General features: G+C 41.8%; 1 protein-coding gene across 1 annotated transcript; it reads left to right on the top strand.

Annotated features, from left to right (window-relative positions):
* The first annotated feature begins 7,978 nt into the window (after nucleotides 1-7,978).
* LOC130859628 (transmembrane protein 14C-like) lies at nucleotides 7,979-8,774 on the top strand. The gene has a single exon (XM_057747211.1). The coding sequence runs from the start codon at nucleotides 8,021-8,023 to the stop codon at nucleotides 8,363-8,365; it is 345 nt and encodes a 114-aa protein (XP_057603194.1). The 5' UTR covers nucleotides 7,979-8,020; the 3' UTR covers nucleotides 8,366-8,774.
* The last annotated feature ends 9,868 nt before the right edge of the window (nucleotides 8,775-18,642 follow it).

Genomic DNA, 18,642 nt, shown 5'->3' with positions numbered 1-18,642 from the left:
GGTGTGTGGGGAGGGAGAGGGTACAGTAGTGGCTCCTTCTCCTGGAGCGAGTGAGCAGTGGCGCACTGTTGTTTCAGTCGGGCTTGGAGGTGCCTGTTGCAGAGGGACGCTGGTGGCTCAGGTGTAAACAGAAAGTCTTAGAGTTGGGCCTCTCTCGGGTTTTTGTTGTTGTTGTTGTTATTGCTGTTGTTGTTGTTGTTGTTTTTCTTGGCAGCCTCCCTGCTGCCTGCATTCCAAGGGGTTTTAATCTTGCCCCGCCCGAGTGCCTTAGGGAGCTTGTTATCCCTGAGCGCCTTAGGTGGCCCACAGGCATCTCTCCATTGCCTGTTGCAGAGGTGCCGAAAGAGAGAGAGAGGCTATGCGCACGGCTCCTCCCTACCGCCCGTGAGCCTGCAGCCTCCAGCCGCCATCATGGCTGGGCAGCTCTCAGGGGCAGGCTCTCTTCGCCGTGGACCTCTTCCCTCCTGTCCTCTCAGTCCGTCACCCCACCAGCAACAACATTTCTCACCCTGAACCAGCTCCCCAGCTCCCATGCTCCTGCTCCCGGACCCCCCGTTCAGCTGTGGATCAACGTCTTGGTCCGGGAATGCTAAGCTGCGCTGCGGACCCTCCGTAGGTTTCTCATTCCCTCCCGTCTGCCACAGCTCCGCCGCTTCACCCTCTTTGAGCCCTCATAGATGCCTCCCTACTGGTTATGTCGGGCTCCTTGTGGTCCTTTCTGGTGTCCGAGGCCGTCTGCTGGTGTTCAGCTGGTTCTCTGTGGGAATTATTGCGTCCTTCGGTGCATTCCCAATGTATCTGTGGAGAGGGATGCATTCCACGTCCCTCTACTTCGCTGCCATCTTTTTCCCTCCTGTCTCTATTTTTTACAATTTTTTTCCTGTAATTGATATCTAGTCTCATGGCATTGTGGTCAGAGAAGATGCTTGATATGATTTCAATTTTCTTGAATTTACCGAGGTTTGATTTGTGACCCAAGATGTGATCTATCCTGGAAAATGTTCCGTGTGCACTTGACAAGAAAGTGTATTCTGTCGTTTTTGGATGGAATGTCCTATAAATATCAGTTAAGTCGAGATGGTCTAATGTGTCATTTAAAGCTTGTGTGTCCTTATTTATTTTCTGTTTGGATCCTCTGTCCATTGATGTAAGTGGGCTGTTCAAGTCTCCTCCTATTGTTGTGTTACTATCGATTTCCCCTTTTATGGCTGTTAGCATTTGCCTTATGTGTTGAGGTGCTTCTATATTGGAGGCATAGATATTTATAATTGTTATATCTTCTTCTTGGATGGATCCCTTGGTCATTATGGAGTGTCCTTCCTTGTCTCTTGTAATCATCTTTGCTTTAAAGTCTAATTTGTCTCACATGAGTACTGCTACTCTGGCTTTCTTTTGACTTCCATTTGCATGGAATAGCTTTTCCATCCCTTGGCTTTCAGTCTATATGTATCCCTTGGTCTGAAGTGGGTTTCTTGTAGGCAGCATATAGAAGGGTCTTGTTTTTGTATCCATTCAGCCAGTCTGTGTCTTTTGGTTGGAGCATTTAATCCATTTACATTTAAGGTGATTATTGACATGTGTCCTCTTATTACCATTTTCTAAATTGTTTTGCATTTGTTTTTGTAGGTGTTTTCCTTCTCTTGTGTTTCCTACTTAGAAAAGTTCCTTTAGCACTTGTTGTAAGGCTGGTTTGATGGTGCTGAATTCTCTTAACCTTTGCTTATCTGTAAATCTTTTGATTCCTCCATCGTATCTGAATGAGATTCTTGCTGGGTACAGTATTCATGGCTGTAGGTTTTTCTCTTTCAGGACTTTCAGTATATCCTGCCATTCCCTTCTGGCCTGCAGAGTTTCTGCAGAAAGGTCAGCTGTTATCCTTATGGGCTTTCCCTTATATGTTATTTGTTGCTTTTCTCTTGCTGCTTTTAATATTTTTTCTTTGTGTTTAATTGTTGTTAGTTTGATTAATATGTGCCTTGGTGTATTTCTCCTTGGGTTTATTCTGTATGGGACTCTGTGCTTCTTGGACTTGGTTAATTATTTCCTTTCCCATGTTGGGGAAGTTTTCCACTATACCCTCTTCAAATATTTTCTCAGACCCCTTCTTTTTTTTCTTCTTTTTCTTGGATGCCTGTGATTTGAATATTGGTGCACTTAATGTTGTCACGAAGGTCTCTGAGACTGTCTTCCATTCTTTTATTCTTTTTTCTCTTTCCTGCTCTGTGGCAGTTAATTCCCCCATTCTATCTTGCAACTCACTTATTCATTCTTCTGCCTCAGTTATTCTGCTGTTTATACAATCTAGAGTATTTTTAATTTTGGTTATTTTGTTGTCCATTACTGTTTGTTTGCTCTTTAGTTCTTCTGAGTCCCTATTAACTGTTTCTTGTATTTTCTGTATTTTGTTATTGAGATTTTGGATCATCTTGACTATCATTACTCTGAATTCTTTTTCAGGCAATTTTCCTATTTCCTCTTCATTTATTTGGTCTTGTGGGTTTTTTTCCTGCTCCTTTGCCTGCATGGTCTTTCTTTGTTTTCTCCTTTTGTCTAATTTATAGGATTTGCTGTCTTCTTTCCCTATGCTGCCTAGTAACAATTCCTCTTGTTTCTGCTCTCTGACCCCTGTGGTGGGGTTTGTCCAGTGTCTTGAGTAGGCTTCTTGGTGGGGGGGTCTGGTGTCTGCTTTCTGGTGTGTGGCTCTCTCTTTTCTCTCTGATGAGCAGGACCATGTCAGGAGGTGTGTTTTAGAGTATCTGTGAGGTTAATATAGCTGTAGGTATTCTGTGTGCTGATGGGTGGGTTTGTGTTCCTGTCTTTTTGTAGTTTGGTGTGAGGTGTCCAGCACTGGCAGTTGCAGACAGTCAGATGAAGCCAGTCTTTGACTCTGATACAGGGCTCTGTGAGAGTTCTCTGCAATTAATCTTCCCTGTGTCTGAGGACTCCCTAGTAGTCTAGCATCCTGGATTCAGTGCTCCCTCCCCAGAGCCTCCTACTTGACTTCTGATGGAGTAGTCCAGACTTCAGAGGTTTCTCATTCCAGCAATAAGGGGGTTTCAAGAAGACTGTCCAAGCCCCAGACTAATGGAAGAGTGTTGAGTCAAGCAAATACTAAGTCAAGGAAATACATGCATGTATAAGACACACAAATACTGAATCCAATAGAACATAAGTCACTGGAAAGAGATGACAGAAGAACCCCAGTACAGTATCAGACAATCAAAGAGAAAACCAACAGAAATTCAAAACCAAAAAAAACAAAAAAACAAAAAAACAAAAAAAACCATGCTCACAGAAACACAAATTCAGGAAGATTTTTAAAGCTAGTATCAAATATAATAAAGAGCAAGAGTACCACCAGACAGACTGAAGATTCTCAGAATAAAATCAGACAATTATACTTATAACTAAGATAAAGACAAAACCTAATAATAAAAACCAAAGCAGTGTGTCATCTGGAGAGTAAAGCAAGGAAACAGAGTAGATCATTAATATTGCTTATAAATATATTAAGATAAAATAAACTAAAAATGGATAGTAGACAGGACAACAGAAGAACATAGTGTGACTGGAAATATGAAACAAAAACAAAAAAAATAGAAATGTATAAAAGGTAGAGATGAAAAGAAGGTAGGAGAGATACAGTGAACACTACAAAAAACTTAGCTAGAAATAGAAATATATGAAAAGGCTAAAAATAAAAATAGAATAAAAAATAGAATAAAAATATGTTGTAAAACATGTAGATCCCTTAGGACTAAGATCATAATTGATAAAAAAAGCAAAACAAAACAAAAAACCAAAAAACTAAAACTGACCCCAGAATGGACCAAATCGGTAGAATTAATAATAATATTTCTGTTTCCTCAAGGTCTCAGCTATAAATGTCCTTCTACCCACCTTGAGTTTTTTGTATTACTCTGCGACCAGCAGAGCTTCCTTTATTGTTCATCTGTAAGTGCAGGTGTGTGGGGAGAGAGAGAGTACAATAGTGGCTCTGTCCCCTGGGATCGAGTGAGCAGTGGTGCCCTGCCTGGGTCGCAGTGGCTCGGGTGGCTTGGGCAGTGCCTGTTGTAGAGGGACACCAGCAACTCAGGCTGAGGGAGCGACTACAACTGTGGCTCCTCCCCCCACTACAACTCCACCAGAGCGCCCTGCCTGGGTCATGGCGGCTCAGTTGGCCATGGCAGTGCCTATTGTAGAGGGATGCCTGTAGCTCAGGTGTAAAGAGAATGCATCTAGAGCTGGGCCACTCTGTGGACTTTTGGCTCTCAGCTGCAGGCACTCTATGCCAGCCCGACCTGGGGGCCTTTGTTATCCCTGAGTGTGTTAGCCAGGCCCAGAGGGGTCCTTCCTTTGTCTGTGGCAGGTGCCGAGAGAAAGGCTACATCCACGGCTCCTCTCCCCTGCTTGTGAGTCAGCAGTATTGAGCCACTGCCATGGCCACCCAGCTTTCTGCTGTAGGCACTCTCCACTGAGGATTTCTTCCCTCCTGTCCTCTCAGTCCGTCTCCTCACTGCCAACAATGTTTCTCACCCTGAACCACTTCTCCAGTTCCAACATTCCTTCTCCCAGACCCCCTGTTCAGCTGTGAACCAATGTCTCAGACTGGGCACGCTGAGCCATGGTACAGACACTCTGTGTGTTTCTCACTCTTTCCTGTCTTCACCAGATCAGCCACTTCACCCTCTTTGAACAGTCCAAAATGTCTCCCTTCTGACCGAGGGAAATTCCCCATTGGAGAAGGGGTTTCCCTGTCAGATAAGGGATGTTTCCCCGAATTCAGCAATCTCCCCTCTGGTTCAGATCCCCCTGCCCCAGGGTGTAGGACCTGCCCCTTTCCTTTCTTCTCCTCTTCTTTCTCCTTTTTTTGTTTTCCTTCTGTCCTACCCAATTATGTCAGGATCTTCGCAGTCCTTTCTGGTGTCCAAGGTCATTTGCTGGTGTCAAGCTGGTTCTCTGTGGGAATTATTGCATCTTTTGGTGTATTCCTGATGCATCTGTGGAGAGGGATGCATTCCATGTCCTACTTTGCCACCATCTTTCTTCTTCAAGAGTTGTTTTAAAGTCTCAGTAAGATGACAGATTTGAAAATGCTTTAACAAAGGAGAAGACACCATGTAGATGCCTTGCCATGTTATTTTTTTTTTTTTTTTTTTTTTTTGGCACACAGGCTTAGTTGTTCCGCGGCATGTGGGATCTTCCTGGAGCTGGGATCGAACCTGTGACCTCTGCATTGGCAGGCGGATTCTTAACCACTGCGCCACCTAGGAAGCCCAGCCATGTTATTTTTATTGTTAACATTTTTTGCATTTTTATTTTTGTAATCATTTTTAAAATTGAAGTATAGTTGGTTTACAATGTGCTAGTTTCAGGTGTACAGCAAGGTGATTCAGTTATATGTATATATACATATATATTCTTTTTCAGATTCTTTTGCATTATAGGTTATTACAAGATATTGAATATAGTTCCCTGTACTATACAGTAGCTCCTTATTGTTTATTTTATATGTAGTAGTGTGTATATGTTAACTTTTTTGGGGGGGGGCTGTGCCCCTTAGCCTGAGGGATCTTAGTTCCGGACCAGGGATTGAACCCATGCCCCCTACATTGGAAGCATGTAGTCTTAATGACTGGACTGCAGGTAAGTCCCTAACATTTATTTTTAAGACCACTAGCTAGTCAGTTTCAGCTTTAGGATTTTTAGATCAATGACCCCCCTCCTTTAAACTTGGCTAAGGAATTTCAAACTCTCTTTAAAAATTTGTGTTCTTTGTTTGAAATAGAAGGACAGAGGGCCATGCTGAGTTTCTAAATTATGAAGAAAGAAAAACAATATGGTGGTCCATCCCAAGAGGAATACAAACTTATCTCACCTGTCAGCTTTAGGAGCAGAGCTTAAAGCAACAGAGAGCAGCTGGAGGAACCCACCCATGAACAGAGCAGCTTTTGTAAACTATTGCTTCGCTTGCAGTAGGAAACTTTTCCTACCTTTTACTTCATGAGTCCTTTTAATACTCTGTAGACTCCCAACCTACTGAGGCTGATAAAGCCTCAGAATTTCTCCTGGAAGCCCACTTTTCTCTGCTCCCACCCACAAGACCATTAAGTGCCATGAGCCATAGCTTGATGAAGGGAGGCAGACAGCAGAGCAGTGGGACACCTCTCACCAGGGAAGGAACTGTGGCCCCTGTACTTCTGTCAAAAGCAATCTATTCAGGTGATTTGGTCTGAATTTGAAGGTAAAAGAAAGTTTTAAAGAGGCAAAAATCAAGAGGGAGAGAGCGGCCCACAGGCATAGAGTTATGGTGGTTCTTGACCAGTGAGAAGGGTGAGCTGGGGCTTTTGCCTCAGTGTAGAGGTCCCCTCATCCAACCTGCCTTTCTTACCCTCCTCCTCCTCTCCTGTGACTTGTCAGCTTCTCCTTTATCGTGATTGCCTCTAAAGTAAATGTTGATGTTGGTAGTGCTTAGCAGAGCTCAAGCCCATTTAAGAAGCCATTGACAGTGAAATCATACTATCTCGATTTCACTTTACAGGAAGAAAAGATTGGGTTCAAGCCCAGGAACCATATTGATAGGATCCTTTATGGAACAGCTTACATCATTCAAGATGGTTTATGTACAGTGGGCTAAAGTCTGTTTGGAGAGTGAAGCAACTAAGTGGCTATGTCACACTCTCTTTGACAGGGCAGAAGCATGAACTAACTTTGTATTTATTTATTGTTTGAATTCATTCATTTATTGTAAGAACAAAGGTCTCTCCTTAAGCAAAGGCATAGAGAGGACTAACCTACTCTGATTTTTGCCCTCAAATTCTACCTATTTTCTTCCTATTCCTTTTCCTGTTCCTAGTCCCCTTACTTTGTCCCAAATGTCCACCCCTCAAGTGGCCCTAGGCTGTTTCCATTCTGCTCAGGCTCCTTCCCGCTGTGATACTTCCCTGGATTCTGCCTGTCTCAGCTGCCCCCAGCATACCATGCCTCACCACCAGACCCTGAGCCTAACGGTGACAATTTCCAGGTGGTTCTTTCCCCCAGGCCAGCACCTCTTCCTATTGCCCATATTTCTGTGGATGTTTCCAACACCTGGTCACCAAGGCTCTCACCACAACATCCCTTTTGAATCATCTCTCTGCTCTCCACAACCCATTGGTTACTGAGCTCGATAGTGCCCCTCTCCTTGGGCCCAGAGGGTCCCCTGTCCTTAGGACCCTCCATTCCACTCTGAACCACCACTGTTCTCAGAGCTTATTATCATCTGTGATGGTTTACAGGCGTATCTCAGAGATATTATGGATTCAGTTCCAGACCACTGTAATAAAGCAAATATTACAATAAAACAAGTTACACAAATTTTTTGGTTTCCCAGTGCATGTAAAAGTTATATTTACACTATACTATAGTCTATCAGGTGTACAATAGCATGATGTCTAAAAAACATGTACCTACCAATTTTAAAACAATTTATTACAGAAAACAACCACAACAAAAAACAACCTAACCATCATCTGAGCCTTCAGAGAGTCTTAATCTTTTTGCTGGTGGAAAGTCTTGCCTCAATGTTGATAGCTGCTCACTGATCAGGGTGGTGGTTGCTGAAGGTTGGGGTGACTGTGGCAATTTCTTGAAATAAGACAACAGTGAAGTCTGCTGCATTGATAGACTCTTCCTTTCATGAATGATGTCTCTGTAGCGTGCACTGCTGTTTGATAGCATTATACCCACAGTCAGACTTCTTTCAAAACTGGAGTCAGTCCTGTCAAATCCTGCTGCTGCTTAATCAACTTAGTTTATGTAAAGTTCTAAATTCTTTGTTGTCATTTCAACAACCTTCATAGCATCTTCACCGGGGGTAGATTCCCTATTAAGAAAGCACTTTCTATTTCCGGCGGGACTGCGACTCCCCGCCCCCAGGCGTGTGCAGCGTCGCCGCCCGGTGCAGACCTTCGGGAAGGAGCCCCTCCTCCGCAGGTGCAGGCCTGGTGTGATCTTCTGTTTGGACGGAGTGAAAGAGACCATGCAGAAGGACTCCGGCCCTCTAGTGCCTTTACATTGGCTTGGCTTTGGCTATGCAGCACTGGTTGCTTCCGGTGGGATCACTGGCTATGTAAAAGCAGGCAGTGTCCCGTCCCTGGCCCCTGGGCTCCTCTTTGGTGGATTAGCAGGCCTGGGTGCCTATCAGCTGTCTCAGGATCCAAGGAACATTTGGGTTTTCTTAGTTACATCTGGAACTCTGGCTGGCATTATGGGAATGAGATTCTACCACTCTGGAAAATTTATGCCTGCAGGCTTAATTGCGGGTGCCAGTTTGCTGATGGCCGCCAAACTTGGAATTAGTGCGTTGAGTAAACCCCATCAGTAGTAGTCATGGCCCAGCTTGGACTCATGAAGAATTTTTAAATTTCCACTATTTTTAACATATTAAAATAAATAAGTACAGCATTTTCACATATTCTGACATTTTACTTAAAATAAAAGCAAAAAAACCAACACTGAACTTTGCAGAGAAAAAAATCAGTCATTATCTTTACAACCCTGAAGAGGTGGGTAGAATGTAACATAAGAGCTTCTTCCTGCAGTTTGATTCCTGTATGTTGGTGTTATCTGTTCTCTCTGAATGTATAGGTAAAATCTCCAGGAATAAAATGTAAGGTGTCACCATTGGGGCCCCCAAAACCCCATGCTCTACTCAGAGGAACAGTGTGAAAAAGATCTCTTAACGAGATTTAGGCTATCTGTTCTTTTGTTTATCTTGGAGCACAGACCTACTTTGAAATTACGTTAAATCAAGTAAAATAAAGTTTACTGTAAATAAAAAAAAAAAAGAAAGAAAGCACTTTCTTTGCTCATTCATAAGAAGCAACTTCTCATCCGTTCATGTTTTATCATGAGATTGAAGCAATTCAGTCACATCTTTAGGCTCCGCTTCTCATTCCAGTTCTCTTGCTATTTCTACCACATCTGCACTTACTTTCTCCACTGAAGTCTTGAACCTCTCAAAGTCATCCATGAGGGTTGAAATCAACTTCTAAACTCCTGTTAATGTTGCTATTTTGACCTCTTCCCATGAGTCATGAATGTTCTTAATGGCATCTAGAAACTTGAATCCTTTCCAGAAGGTTTTCAATTTACTTTGCTAAAATCCCTCCGAGGAATCACTATCTATGGCAGTTATAGCCTTTAAAAATGTATTTCTTGAAGAATAAGTTGAAATTACTCCTTGATCCATGGACTACAGGATGGATGCACTGTTAACAGGTATGAAAACAGCATTAATTTAATTGTACATCTCCATCAAAGCTCTTGGTGAGGAGGTGCCTTGTGAAAGATCAGTAATATTTTGAAAGAAATCTTTCTTTCTGAACAGTGATTCTCAACAGTGGGCTGAAAATATACAGTAAATCATGTTATAAACAGATGTGCTCTCACCTAGGCTTTGTTACAGAGCACAGGCAGAGTAGATTTAGCATAATTCTTAAAGGTCTTTGGATTTTATGAATGGTAAATTGAGCATTGGCTTCAGGCTAAAGTCACCAGCTGCATCAGCCCCTAACAAGAGAGTCAGCCTGTCCTTTGAAGCTTTGAAGCCAGGCATTGACTTCTCCTCTGTATCTATGAGTCCTAGATGACATCTCTTTCCAATATAAGACTGAACTTGAAAATCTGCCATTTTCTATAGCCAGCTTCATTAATTACCTTAGCTAGATCTTCTGGGTAACTTGCTCCAGCTTCTATGTTAAAACTTTGCTGCTTCTCCTTGCACTTTTATGTTATGGAGATGGCTTCTTTCCTTAAACCTCATGAACCAACCTCTGCTAGCTTCAGACTTCTCTTCTGCATCTTCCACTCCTCTCTCAGCCTTTATAAAATTGAAGCGAGCTAGGGTCTTGCTCTGGATTAGGCTTTGGCTTAAAGAAGTGTGGCAGCTTTGATCTGCTATCCAGACCACTAACACGTTCTCCATATCTGCAAGAAGGCTGTTTTAGTTTCTTATCATTCATGTCTTCACTGGAGTGGTACTTTTAATTTCCCCCTTGCATCCACAATTTGGCTACTTGGTGCAAAAGGCCTAGATTTCAGCCTGTCTCAGCTTTTGACATGCCTTCTTCACTAAACTTAATCATTTCTAGTTTTTGATTTAAAGTGAGAGACTCTTCCTTTCACTTGAACAACTAGAGACCATTGTAGGGTTATTAATTGGCCTAATTTCAATATTGTGTCTCAGGGAATAGGGAGGCCGGAGGAGAGGGAGAGAGAGAGATGGGGGAACAGCCAGTCGGTGGAGTAGCCAGAACACACACATTTATTAAGTTCACTCTTATACGGCCGCAGTTCATGGCACCCCAAAACAACTGCAATAGTAATATCAAAGATCACTGATTACAGATTACCATAACAAATATAATAACAATGAAAAAGTTTGAAATATTGGGGAAATTTTTAAAACATTAGATAGAGACACAAAGTAAAAAAACGCTATTGGAAAAATGATGCCGATAGACTTGCTCAATACAGAGTTGCCACAAACCTTCAATTTGTAAAAAAGGCAGTATCTGCAAAATGAAATAAAGCAAAATGCAATAAAATGAGGCATGACTGTAGTGTAGCCTCATTTTCCTTTTAAATGTAGTCTGCATATGGCCCCAATTCCCTGGGCCTGAGGGGGTCTTTAATGGCTCCCATTGCCTCATAAAGAGAGTCTTTTCTTCTTTACCTGTCAGCAAGACTCCATGATCTGGCCCCAACTCACATTTCCAGCCTTGCGTCCTGCTTGCCTCTCGGTGTACATCTTTGGTATTAAATTATACTATTCCCCATGATGAGATCCAAACCAGTCTCATCTCCATGCTTCTCCTGAAGCCACTCCCGCTGTCTAGACTATAGAATAGAGGCCTCCAGTATCCATTGCCGTCACTAAAGGCCCAGCTCAAATGCTTTCTGCCATGCTACCTTCCCCAATCAGCACAGCTGGAAGCGAGCACCTTCAGCTCTGCTCCCTAGAATTTTATTTGCACCATTCACGTAACTCATTGCTTATTTTATGAACCATTTAGGAAGAAGTGTGGAACTAGTAGAAGGGCCACACAGATTGAGGTTCAAATCCTTTCTATCACTTCTTAGGTGTGGGAAATTTGGAAAATTCCTTAATCTTAGTTTCCTAATTTGTAAAAATGGGATACAAATGCTTACTTTTCAAGGCAGTTCTTATCATTAAACAAAATATATGTAGGGACTTCCCTGGTGGTGCAGTGGTTAAGAATCAGCCTGCCAACACAGGGGACATGGATTCGAGCTCTGGTCCGTGAAGATCCCACATGCCACGGAGCAACTAAACCCATGCGCCACAACTACTGAGCCTGCGCTCTAGAGCCCTCGAACCACAACTACTGATCTCACACACCGCAACTACTGAAGCCCGCATACCTAGAGGCCATGCACCATAACGAAGGGTAGCCTCGCTCACTACAACTAGAGAAAGCCCGTGTGAAGCAACGAAAACCCAACACAGCCAAAAATAAAAATAAATAATTAAATTAAATATATATATGTAAAAACTCAAGTGCTCAGTAAGCACTCCACAAAAGATAATTGTCATTATAGAATATTGCACATGTGCCTTACCTCCCCTGTTTGACTTAATGATCCTTAAGACCACCAGCCAAACAATGCCGATTCCCATATCATACCTAAAATCTGGCACTGTGAGCAGGGTGAGCCTGAGGGAGGACAAGAAACATGTGGCAAATCACCCTAATGGCCCTAGCTGAGAGCCAGGAAGTGTCAGCCAGTTGACTGCCAGCTGACCATGGAAGCAGGTGTCAGCCCAGCCAAGACCAGCAAAAGGAGTGCCCAGCTCATCCTAGCCCAAATTGCTGATCTACAGAATTTCAAACTAAATTCATTGTTGTTGCTGGGTTGGTTTTTTTTTAATTTAAATTTTTTAAATTGTGGTAGAAAACACATATTGTAATAGTTACCCTCCTAACCATTTTTAAGGGTCCAGTTCAGTAGTGTTTACTATGATCACATTGTTGTGCGGCAGCTCTCTAGAACTTTTTCATCATCCCAAGCTGAAACTCTATACCCACTGAACTACAACTCCCCATTTCTCCCTCCCCACAGCGCACAGTAAGCTCCATCCACTTTCTGTGTCCATGCTTTTGACTACTCTAGATACCTCCTGTGAGTGGAATCATATAGTATTTGTCTTTTTTGTGACAGGTTTATTTTACTCAGCAAAGTTCATCCATAGTGTCACATGTAAAATTGTCCCTATATAAGCCACTCTATTTGGGAGAGGTTTATGATGCAGCAAAAGTTAACTGATATGAAAAGGGTAGTCTCAAAGGGTCTGATTCATTAAGTCTGGGGTGAAAGACTTGAAATCTGGTGAAAATATTGGTTTAGATATTAATTGGAGGAAATAGCAAGAGAAAAGACTTCAGAGACAAACCACAAGCCACACAAGAGCCTTAGGGACCAAGATGAGTCCTGTGAGATTTATTCTCTAGTTCAGTATTCCTTAAAATGCCCTTCAGAATTGTGTCAATGAGTGTTCTATTCATGATAAAAGGAGTTCTTTGGTTGAAGATGTTGGGGAAATGCTGCATCTAAGAAACATCTCTTGCAAAATCACAATTCTCATGGTATTGAAAGCCCCAAGAAGTTCTCTATGCTTAACCTAGCATTTCTCAAATACGTTTAATTCATGAAATTTCTTCCCAAGTTTTCCATATTACTGTCCTACAGAACACACCAAGAAGGGGATATCATAGACAGTGTTTCCCAAATTATTAAACTATGGAATCTTTTTGTCATGTATATTTATTGATATTTATAGTTTATGTATAGTTTAAAATAGAATATCGTTTAAGTAACATTTCAGCTCTGTTAAGTAGAAATGTATAACTAAAATTTTTAACAGCCACATTTAGAAAGCAGGTGAAGTGAATTTAATAATATTTTATTTAATCTAATTTATAATATTTTATTATGTGACTATTCCACTCATTTATATAATTGATATAAAAGTTATTCAGATAGTTTACTTTTTTTCCCTTTAGTGAGTCTTCAAAAGCTGGTGTGTATTTCACACTTAACATTTCAATTTGGATGAGCCACATTTCAAGTGCTCAGTAGCCACCTGTGACTAGTGGCTACTGTTTTGGACAGCTCAGCTCTAGAGAGCCTAGCAGAGAGCTCAGATTTGGCTCTTATGTTATAGGCTCCCCTAGGTTTGCTTTGATTGATTGCATTTTGGACTTAACGCCCTCTCTTTCTTTTGAGGGTTGCTGTGGGGAGCATCCACTAATAAAATAGGCCTTGTGTTTCCTGGGAGGATGTTCATCCTCATATTATACAGTGTTCTCTATGAAAATCCTGAGGAGAAATCTATTTCTGCTCTTAGAATCTAAAATAGTTGGACTTGTTGGTTTGCTCTGATCTTCTGGACATTATATAACTAATGTAACTAATTTCTTTTCCTATTTTTTACTGGCTACTAGAAATGTAGAATCAAATTTGTGGCCCACACATAGTATGAATATAGGATACATTTCCCCAAATGTTTTGTTTATTATCAGCTTGCAAAACACTTGTGTTATTCAGAACACATTTTGCAAAATGCTGCAGCTGATGAAACAGTCACCTGTCAGATCCAAATGATAACTCTGATAGTGATGTTTAAAAAAAAAAGGTGATGAAGTGAGGAACTAGACATAGCAGGACAAGAGTGGAGCAGGTGTCAATGCGCAGGAATAACCGGCAAGGTCTGGGCACCTGGTCCCATAGACTTGCCTGCTTCCCATCTGGGCTCTCAGAGCTTCTAGCCAGGAGATTTTAAAGACCCAGGGCGTGGTCCACCTGCTCCTTGTTGCCGGGGCTGGTGGTGACCGCCCATCGGCTGGTGGGAAGGGAACTCCAGCAGCCAGCGCCAAGCGGCCTTAGGGGTCCAGGCGGCCTGCTCCTGAGAGGGTCCACACTTGCCTGGTGATTTTTCCTGGGTAGGACCCAGGACCGGATGCTCCCTCCAGCCAAGAATCCAGCCTTGGATTCTGGTCTTGACAGGTCAAGCCAATTCAGCACACCCCTACAGAGGTTTTGAAAAAAAAAATTGACAAACTGTAGCAATGGATCACCCAGCCTGTGGGTGTGGATGAAGGGCGCAGGTAGCTGCGAGGATTGCAGGAAGTGTAGGTCACTGACACCTCCAAGGCGTTGTCGCTTGACCTACAATTGTCTCCTTCCAGGAACAGGGGTGGGGATTTCCTCATTGGGCTCACACCACCCTGTCGCGTTCCGTCCAGTCCAGCCGTGACAGCACACCGGCTCTCTTCATCACCCTAAGCGATTTTGGCTCCTCTGCCCTGCGCTCGACATCCCTCGCGAGGGGGTGGGGAGTGGGGCCGAACTTGCGAGGCCGCGAGAGGGGAGGGGTAGAGGATGTGGGGAAAGGACGCGGGTAGAAGAGGGGAGGGAGCGCCGAGGTGCCAGCAAGTGCGCTCGTCGGGCAAGCGGCTTGGAGGCGCTCTAGCTGGGATCCAGTGCCCCTGGGGGAGGGAAAAGAGGGACAGTCACTGTCGCGGCCCCGCGCGCGGAGCGGATCATTCCGGGCGAGCGATGCGGGTGCAGGTGGTTCCCGGCGAGATGGCTCAAAGACCGCCCCGCCGGGGCCGGGGGTTGGGTCACTACCTGCCAGCGTACTCCAACCACCCGGCTCCCCCTTCGAGGTCCCTGCCCCTCCGGGAGGGCGATCAGACACTCAGGCAGCAGAATGACCCAGGGTCCTGGATGGGGTATGCTGAAGTCAGAGGAGGGGGTCCTAGACCACTGGTACTGCCTCCTGACCCGCTCGACTTCGCTTTCCCCTCAGTTCTGAGTTTGATCTTCAAAGACTGGAGCCTGGGCTGGGAATGAGGAGTGGCCTCTGGGTGTGGCTGGGCCAAAGGGCAGCACGGAGTGTGGGTTAAGATCATGGACACGGAGGCCACCCTACCAGCTTTGAAATGCATTTTCCAGCCCTTTGACCTTAGGCAAGTCTCTCGGCCTCTCTTGTGCTGGTTTCCTGTAAAGTGGGAATAATCACCATGACTACCGCAGGGGGATAAAGATATGAAAATCCAGTGAGCTGATGTTTATTAAGAGTGCTGAGGACAGGGCCTATTCATAGAGTGCTATATAAATGTTGGTTACATAAATAAAGCAGCAGGAAGGAACTTGGAGCCAGGACGAGGGGAATACCGAGGGTGACTTCCTTCTTGGTAGAGCCAGGGCAATGAGATAAGAAGCCAAGAGGGTGTGTGGACTCTCAGGATAAAGACAGCAATCCAGTCACATGTTCAAAAGGCTAAAGTGCAAGCCACGGGATCACAGGGGGGTGGGGAAACCCTGGGCCAGAGATGCTGTAATGGCTCTGAAGTATGTCACATCCCCAAGAAATTAAGTTCAAGTTTTCTCTTTGTAGTTAGTTTACAAAATGGCTGGCTCAGCACTTTGTGCAAATCTACAGTCTTCTTTTCTGTGGATTTATGAGCACATTCAGTATATAATGGAATATCCGATTAACAATTCTGTGTCCTTTCACATAGTTTATCATCCAAACCCAGACACGTTTGAGAGTGAAAGGGGCATTAGAAATATTTGAAATGCAACTTTTGAAATGTTTATTTTTGATTGGTGTTTTGTTATACAAATGGACTTACCAAATAGTTCTGTTAAAATTTTTTTCAAAAATTTATTTTTCTAAAAAGTAGATCTATATATGCACAGTAAATAAAAATCTAAAATTCTGAATAAGTATTCCTTCTACATATTCACAAACTTCAATCAATTTCTTAGCCATATTTCTAGTAAGGTGTCCCTGGCATTTTTTCTGAAGAATAAAGTTTTTTCAATATGGTTTTATTATTTTTAATTGTTTTATTATGTTGCCTGAAATCTTCTTCAAAATTGATTTTCATGGTTAATCATTTCAAAGATGCTGATACTGTTGGTGTTAGTTTGCTAGGGCTGCCATAACAAAATGTCACAGACTAGGTGGCTTAAACAACAGAAATTTATTTCCTCATAGTTCTAGAGGCTGGAAGTCTGAGGTCAAGGTGTCTGCTGGGTTGGCTTCTTCTGAGGTCTCTCTCTTTGGCTTGTTGATGCCCATCTTCTACATGTGTCTTCACATGGTCTTCCCTCTGTGTGTGTGTGTCTGTGTGTCTGTCTGTCTGTGACCTAATCTTCTCTTCTTATAAGGACACCAGTCATACTGGATTAGGGGCCACCCTAATGACCTCATTTTACCTCAAATACCTCCTTAAAGGCCCTCTCTCCAAATAGTCACATTCTGATGTAGTCAGTGTTAGCACTTGAACATGTGCACTTTAGAAGGACACAATTCAGTCCATAATACTTCTATTAATTTTTCTTTGTAGGCCAGAAAATGTTTAATTGAGAAAAACTCTCTCTACAGATACTCAGAGGAAATTCTACTAGATGGAGAATATTCTCAATTCTACTTTTTTCTATTAAAATGTTTAAATATTGTAACTCAAATATTTTCACAGATGCTTTTTGCTTCCATCCAGAGAAGCTTTCTTCAACAAACATCTTCATGAATCCTTTGAATGTTTCCCCAAAGTTAGATGCTGCAAGATTGTATGCCTCTTCAGTTTCTTTCTAATCTAATAGAGCAATAAATATGTCCAATTAAAAATCATAGCTAAAAATAGCAGCTTTATCAAAATAATTTTCCTACAAATTGAAATACTTCAAAATGCAATTTTTAAATTTCAAAATTGTATGTCATATAGCAGTTGAGCACTTATTTAATTTGTTCATTTCTTATTTAATTTGTTCAATGCCTCTTTCAGAGTCTTCCTATTTGCAAAATTCTCTTTTTAATAATATTAACTTATTAAAACATCAAAAGTTAAAGTGTTTTAGAGCTTCTTCATTGAATACTTTGATAAAATATTTATAACTGATTTGGAATGAAATGCAACCCAACCATAGAAGATATGTAAAAAAAATTTTTTTAAAGTTTAATGCTACTGTGGAATATTTTGAATTAATTAAGAAGTAATTCTTCAATGGTCCAAACATTTTTAAAATCCAACAGACAATAGGCAGCAAAGAGAGGAAGCTTGTACCGATCGATATTTTCTTGTACTCAGTGTCAGCATTGTCCAAAAATTGTAGATCAGTTACTCTATGAATATAAAAATATTTGAAAATTTTACAACTTTTATTTTGAATGATAGAATGTCACATTTTTAACACATTAATGAGTGATTTATGGCCTACAACTAATTCCTAGGACATTTCCTCTCCATAGGTTTTTTAATTCAGAAAGAATTTTTTTTTACATAATAGTGTGTCCCATTGATATTTCAATTCATCATCACAACTATTATTACCACAAAAATAATTTTTGATATTGAAGTTTTTAGCTGAATTTACAATAACATTTACAATAATGTCATGTTTCACCTTTGATGAAATGAACCACCAAAATCTTTACTTTGATTTCATGAACTGGTTGAAAAAAATTCAAATGTTACTAGAACTAACTTATCTGATTTTCTATTTAAAGCATATGATGACATCAATATAAATTTGGTATTACTTAAAAGCTTGTGAATTTATTCTACAAACAGAACTTCACTTTTATAAATGTGCACACACACACAGATTAGAAAGAGAGAGAAATGAATTTGGCACATCTCTTCTTAAATCTACCTAAATGAAATTTTATGCTTCACCAAGTGATATAAAACACCTTTGGCAACTACCTTTGTTAAATCATCATTTTAGGTAAAATTCTCTTAAAATAATTAGTAATTTAGACACAGATGCTGAGGCTTGCTCAACAGATTTGTGTCCTCTGGTTTTCATGCAATACCCAATAGCCCCATGGCAGATAGTGGATGACAACTAATATCTTACACAAGTCATACATTCCTTTCAACTTTCTCGGAAAATGGATATGCAGTTCTTAATTTTTCACTATACTGTCACTTTAATTGTATATAGCTTATTGATGACAAAAGCATTTACTTGAAAAATAGAAAGTGTTGTCAGACAATAAAATAAGTGGTTGTAGATTTATGCCACACAATAAATGAGAAACCCTGTAGCAAGAGCATTCAGACCACTCTCTATAAGGGCAATGGTCCCACTGCTTGATTTCTCTTTCCCTGTTCATATTCCATGTAATTCTGACCTATATTTCCCCACATTTCCCACTGATCCCCCCATTGGTGGCCTGATGACTTTGTGCGTCTTGCAGGCCATGGTTCAGCCCATAGCACAGTGGGTGGCCCACCAAGGAACAGCAGTATCAATACCTCCACCACCAGCCCTGCAGACCAAGAGAAGATAGCTGTCCATAGCCACTTCCATCCAAGCACAGGTCTGTTTCTCAGTGAGCACCTGCAGGCAGTTGCAAGAGGCTACAATTTAAGCTTTGTCAGAAAAGAACCAGGAAAAGAGAGATGGGTTATCATCAGTGAACATTTAGATTTAATCATGTGTTAAAGTAAGAACGCTGTGCACAGACCATGGCAGAAATTGGAAGTAGCATAAAGTGGAGGTGTGTCAAATCCATTCCAGATAACTCTGGTACAGCTAGACAAAAAAAACTTTTAATAA

This window comes from Hippopotamus amphibius, chromosome 1 (genome assembly GCF_030028045.1).
Source record: "Hippopotamus amphibius kiboko isolate mHipAmp2 chromosome 1, mHipAmp2.hap2, whole genome shotgun sequence".
NCBI lineage: Eukaryota > Metazoa > Chordata > Mammalia > Artiodactyla > Hippopotamidae > Hippopotamus > Hippopotamus amphibius.
Note: the sequence above shows the minus strand (reverse complement) of the source record. Positions and strands in the feature narration are given on the sequence as shown.

What these genes read in the sequence shown, in the direction of transcription:
- LOC130859628 (XM_057747211.1), top strand. Translation starts at nt 8,021, where the DNA reads ATGCAGAAGGACTCCGGCCCTCTAGTGCCTTTACATTGGCTTGGCTTT.